Source organism: Aquila chrysaetos, unplaced genomic scaffold, assembly GCF_900496995.4.
Source record: "Aquila chrysaetos chrysaetos unplaced genomic scaffold, bAquChr1.4, whole genome shotgun sequence".
Taxonomy (NCBI): domain Eukaryota; kingdom Metazoa; phylum Chordata; class Aves; order Accipitriformes; family Accipitridae; genus Aquila; species Aquila chrysaetos.
This window is the reverse complement of record NW_024470382.1, coordinates 652,399-656,724: the sequence shown is the minus strand read 5'-3', so window position 1 is coordinate 656,724 and position 4,326 is coordinate 652,399. Positions and strand designations below refer to the sequence as shown.

At 50.2% G+C, this 4,326-nt stretch overlaps 1 protein-coding gene across 1 annotated transcript; it reads right to left on the bottom strand.

Moving 5' to 3' along the window:
* Nucleotides 1-712: 712 nt before the first annotated feature.
* On the bottom strand, nucleotides 713-3,438 carry LOC115337781 (ubiquitin carboxyl-terminal hydrolase 42-like). The gene is made up of 7 exons (XM_030006182.2): nucleotides 3,338-3,438; nucleotides 2,532-2,732; nucleotides 1,970-2,080; nucleotides 1,792-1,894; nucleotides 1,577-1,644; nucleotides 1,346-1,416; nucleotides 713-799 (listed from the first exon to the last, which is right to left on the bottom strand). The coding sequence occupies exons 1-7, from the start codon at nucleotides 3,360-3,362 to the stop codon at nucleotides 713-715; spliced, it is 666 nt and encodes a 221-aa protein (XP_029862042.2). The 5' UTR covers nucleotides 3,363-3,438.
* Nucleotides 3,439-4,326: the final 888 nt, after the last annotated feature.

Genomic DNA, 4,326 nt, shown 5'->3' with positions numbered 1-4,326 from the left:
AGGACAGCATATAAGGTGTAGAGGAGCAGTTCTCCAGCTGTCTGGGACATGTATGGCCGAAGATCCAAGTACTCGGGATACTCCACAACCTACAGGGAGACCAGGAGGGCTCAGAAATGATCCTGAAGTACTACACGAAATAGCCTTCAACATGGCATGGTTTGGCTGGCAGGAAACTGTTCCCAGCCAAAGCAGCTCTGTCGGAGCAGAGTCCATGCTTGTCTTCCCACCGGAACTCTCCTCTCCTCGGAAGGGAACACGAAAAACCCAACACGAACAGCTTGTGAAAGAGCGTACTGCTTTGGGAAATCTCCTGCTCCGGGAAGAGAGAGTTGCCCTCCAGTGGCATACACACCTTGCTGATCTTCCTGCCGGTGCAATCTTCAAACCTTTTCAGACACACTGTGAGAACCTTGGGCGCGCAATGGACTGTAAACCTCTTGGAGGCAGCAACCATCTTGTCACATCTTGAAAGCAAGTACAGAGCCAAGTGCTGAAATGCACCCAATTTTCCCCCAAGAAGACCAGACAAGCTTTCATCTCTCACACATCTTTACACTATTTTAAGGCTATTCAGTACCATAAGGCCATAATAAAAAAAAGCTGCGTCTCATTATTGTGCATTAAGCCTATGTGAAACGATGACTTCTGCTCAATGACATGCAGCACCTTCCCCGCAGGACCTAGTGATACTGTGTCGCTAGTCATCATCTTACTTGCTACATTTAAAGCAGTTTTCACCATCCAGCTGCTCGGGTTTCACAAAGTCCTCCAGAGCTGCAGTGACAGAAGAGGCTGCCTGGAGGAGTGAGAAAGGAGAGCAGTGAGCCGCGGGCAATGCCCTTGCCCAAACACTTACTAGGAGTTGACAAGAAGACCCAGGGAGCTGACGCTGAGGACACGCACTGTGAACCCGCAAGCAGTGTCCAGAAGGAGGCAGAAAGAGAGTGTGATGCTGAACATTTCCCTCAGGGAATTGAATTCCTGAGGGATTCCCGGGGCTATCAAGAGCTACTTCCCTGTGGCACCGCAGGGTCATCGATAATGAAAACGATACAACCCATCAGCCTGGGAGCCAGATGGGGTGCTGAGGGAGGGCAAAAGGAAGAAGGATGAGAGTACGTCAAGGGTGCAGAGAGGATAATTTGTGCTTGTCCAGCTTAAAGCCAGCACCTACAAGGAGACCACTGCCATGGCCTCCCCAGAAGGACACAGCCCATTCCACTTCCGACCCTCCACCAAGCTCTCTCGTGTTCACAGTATAAGTTTTTAAGTCAAATGCATGGATTCCAGAAAGCTGCAGGGGCCTTGGGATGTCTTGAAACACAGCTATAAACCCTCTTACTTTTATATCCAAAGGGACATCCAGGAAAGCCTCGTAGGAATCGGAAACTGCTTTGCAGCTCAAGCACGTGACTGGAAGGCAAATCAAAATGCTCAGCGATAGGGGAAGTCACTGGCTGTGCCAGTTTCCGTCCTTCATACCTACTACGCCAGTCACACGATCGGCTGTTTATCACAGGCCAACAGAAGGGCACAGACAATTCCAAGTTGAGCAATAGTTGCGGAAAAGTACCTCTGGATCTCAGAAAGCCCCCAAATATTTGATGGATGATGGTAGTTGCTTGAGAAGACATGTCCAATCTGGAAATAAATGGTAAGGCAGAGAGTGATCTCCTCCAAGAGCGTTGCTTTGTCTGAAAGCCCTGGGCATAGGTTTTCCTCGGTGGGAGTACATCAAGGAGTCCAAAGGGCTCGGGAACATTGAAAAGGTAATTTGCTTGTGCTTACTCGCTGCTTCCGCTCAGACAAGCTCTCTGCATGGCATCGACAGTATAGCGGAGGAACTCGTGGGCATCTTCCTGCCTGCCAAGCTGGAAATGTTCTCCTATTCCTAAGAAAGAAGAAGTTAGTAATTCTTTCCTACAAGAAGGGGAGAAAACCTGTAAAAGCACCCGAAATGACTTACGTGTGAGGACGTTGATGACAGCCCTAGGCTGGATGGCACTGACTAAGGAATGCAGGACCTTGTTAACGTGCGCTTCCATTATGCACATCATGCAGAAGTCTTGCTGACGACCTGAAGAGGGAGAGAGGGAAGGAGGGAAGCAAGTTCCTCAGGTTAGCAAAATAGCCATAGCGATGGGAAACCTCATGGAGATCCTGAAGTTTAAGAACAGTCTCCACTCCTCCCAAGGTGCCAGCGTCCCAAGGACAAGCCCGGGACGTTTTAGTGCATAGAAATCTTTCTTCAGAGGGATGCTTAACTGACAGAAGTTTTCTGTGCAATAAGCAAAGAGAGTTTGACTTGCAGGAAGAGGGACCAAGACCCGGGGCTAGAAAGAAGTGCCTATCTGAAGATGAACACACTTTGATACAGCAAGCGGCTTCTAGGCTTGAGCGATCAAAGAACAACTCCTCGTGGGGCTGACAAAGAAGGGCTGCTTTTCTCCTCAATCAAATTCCAGATTCTGGGAATCCCGGGGAAGTGCCCAACAGATGTACAAGGAAATGTTCCTAAAAGTACTCACACGAATGGCTGTGCTCACGAGAGAGCAGGTAGTTGGCCAGAGGGGCTGTGTACGTCAGGCACTGCAGGACGGAGTTGACAAAGCACGTATTGCCCAGGTTGTGCAGTCCCGCTCCAGCTCTCTGTCTTCGCTGCCAATCCATGCAAATCTTCTCCGGGGGAAAGAGGATCCTTTGTTGTGGAGCCATTCCCTTGGCAATGACTGCAGGGAAATGACATTTGAAAAGAGGTGACATGATTTTGTTGCACAAAAGCATTTTGAAAAGTCGAGTTCTGTACAGGAGCACCCAGGACAACCAGCTCTAACCTCCAACCCAGAAACACTGAGGGAAGCCTCACGCTGCCATTGATATGTACTGCTCAAGAAACAGTTTTGGAAAATAGGCTGTTCCCCTGCTTATTTTGCCAAAAGTCTAACAAGCCCCCACTCCGATTTCTGTGCCTCGGGCTACCTTCCTTTCCCTCTCGAGTCTTGAATTGGATTATCAGGTCAAGTCTCCCCTGTTCCTGATCGTAAATTGATGAAAACGAGCAAGTATCTAGCACAGAAGGTAACCCGACCAACGTCAGGTCTTTCTACGAGCAAGGTCATCTTTCAAAGTCTTGTACTAGTGGCAGAGGAGTGACAGAGGAGCGTTTTCCTGCATCTAATCGGAAGCACCTGGCTAAGTCTGGCTGCTATCAGGAAATGCCCCAGAATTCAGTCTAGGTTGTCAGCACATCAACATTCAGGGATGGAGCACCAGCCACGTCCGTTGCCTTTGGGGATTCACAAAGCCCAAGCCTGCTGGTGAAGCCGTTACTTACGGGAGTCGTTCCCCATTGCGGCCATCCCTCCTCTCAGGAACAGAGGGGAAAGCTTTGGATGACAAAGGAGGTCAGGACGTGCTCCAGAAAGAGAAGATCAGCGCCAATCCCCTCACCTGATCACAAAGAAATAATTGTAGCTCAACAAAATGCTTAAAAAAAAACCCCAAACGCAACCCACAGAACAGCATCTGCCATCAACAGCGTTTCAGTGGCACTTGTAACCGCTGCCGAGCTGCAGGCTGACGGCCCCACTGTCCCTGTCACTGGACTCCAGTTGACGGCAATTACCAAGGCCCTTTTGAAAGACTGCATTGCCTGTCACCTTCTCTGAAGAGGACCTGCTGCTTACCTGCGGCTAGCCTTAGCAGCAGAGCCCTCGGGCTCTCCAGCCCACACTTGCTCACCTTGGATGCAGGAGCGACCGGCTTTCGGCCGCTATTTTAACGGCTGCCTTTGCCGTGCTCCTTTCCTGTCTCCCTTCCTACCGCCTCAGTCAGGGCAGGCTTCTTGTCATTCTAGGCTGAGCCCAACACCTCAGACTACACTGCCACCCCCTACTTCCCTATCCTAGGATATGGTAAGGAAATAGCAAACAGGAACTCTACCCATAGCCCATCTCTGGCCAGCCTATCAAGGTGTAATAGCTCAGCCTGCAGCTCGGAAGGCACAGACCAGCCTGTACTTTCATCTCGTATCTACCTACTGTATGATCTGTCCTGAAAGTCAAATCATAATTACCTTTGAAAGAGGATGGACGTTGAGAATTGGGCAGTAAATGATAAATGGTTGGAAAAATGTAGGCACACAAGTAGCAAAGGAAGGAGCTGAGTTATCCCGAAGGCCAGCTCAGCCCAACTAGCTTTTGCTGGCCTGCTTTTCAGGATCCCAAGACCTGGCCAGGTGTGCTCACAAGCGCCGGGCAGCTGCCTTTGTGACACGGGGCTGCACGGGAACATGTCCCCTTGAGGCCATCGAGCACCATGGCC

What these genes read in the sequence shown, in the direction of transcription:
- LOC115337781 (XM_030006182.2), bottom strand. Translation starts at nt 3,362, where the DNA reads ATGGCCGCAATGGGGAACGACTCCC. An exon ending in TGTCATCAACGTCCTCACAC is followed by an intron (nt 1,895 to 1,969) that starts GTAAGTCATTTC and finishes CTTCTTTCTTAG; the next exon opens with GAATAGGAGAACATTTCCAG. An exon ending in GGGCTTTCTGAGATCCAGAG is followed by an intron (nt 1,417 to 1,576) that starts GTACTTTTCCGC and finishes TTTGCCTTCCAG; the next exon opens with TCACGTGCTTGAGCTGCAAA.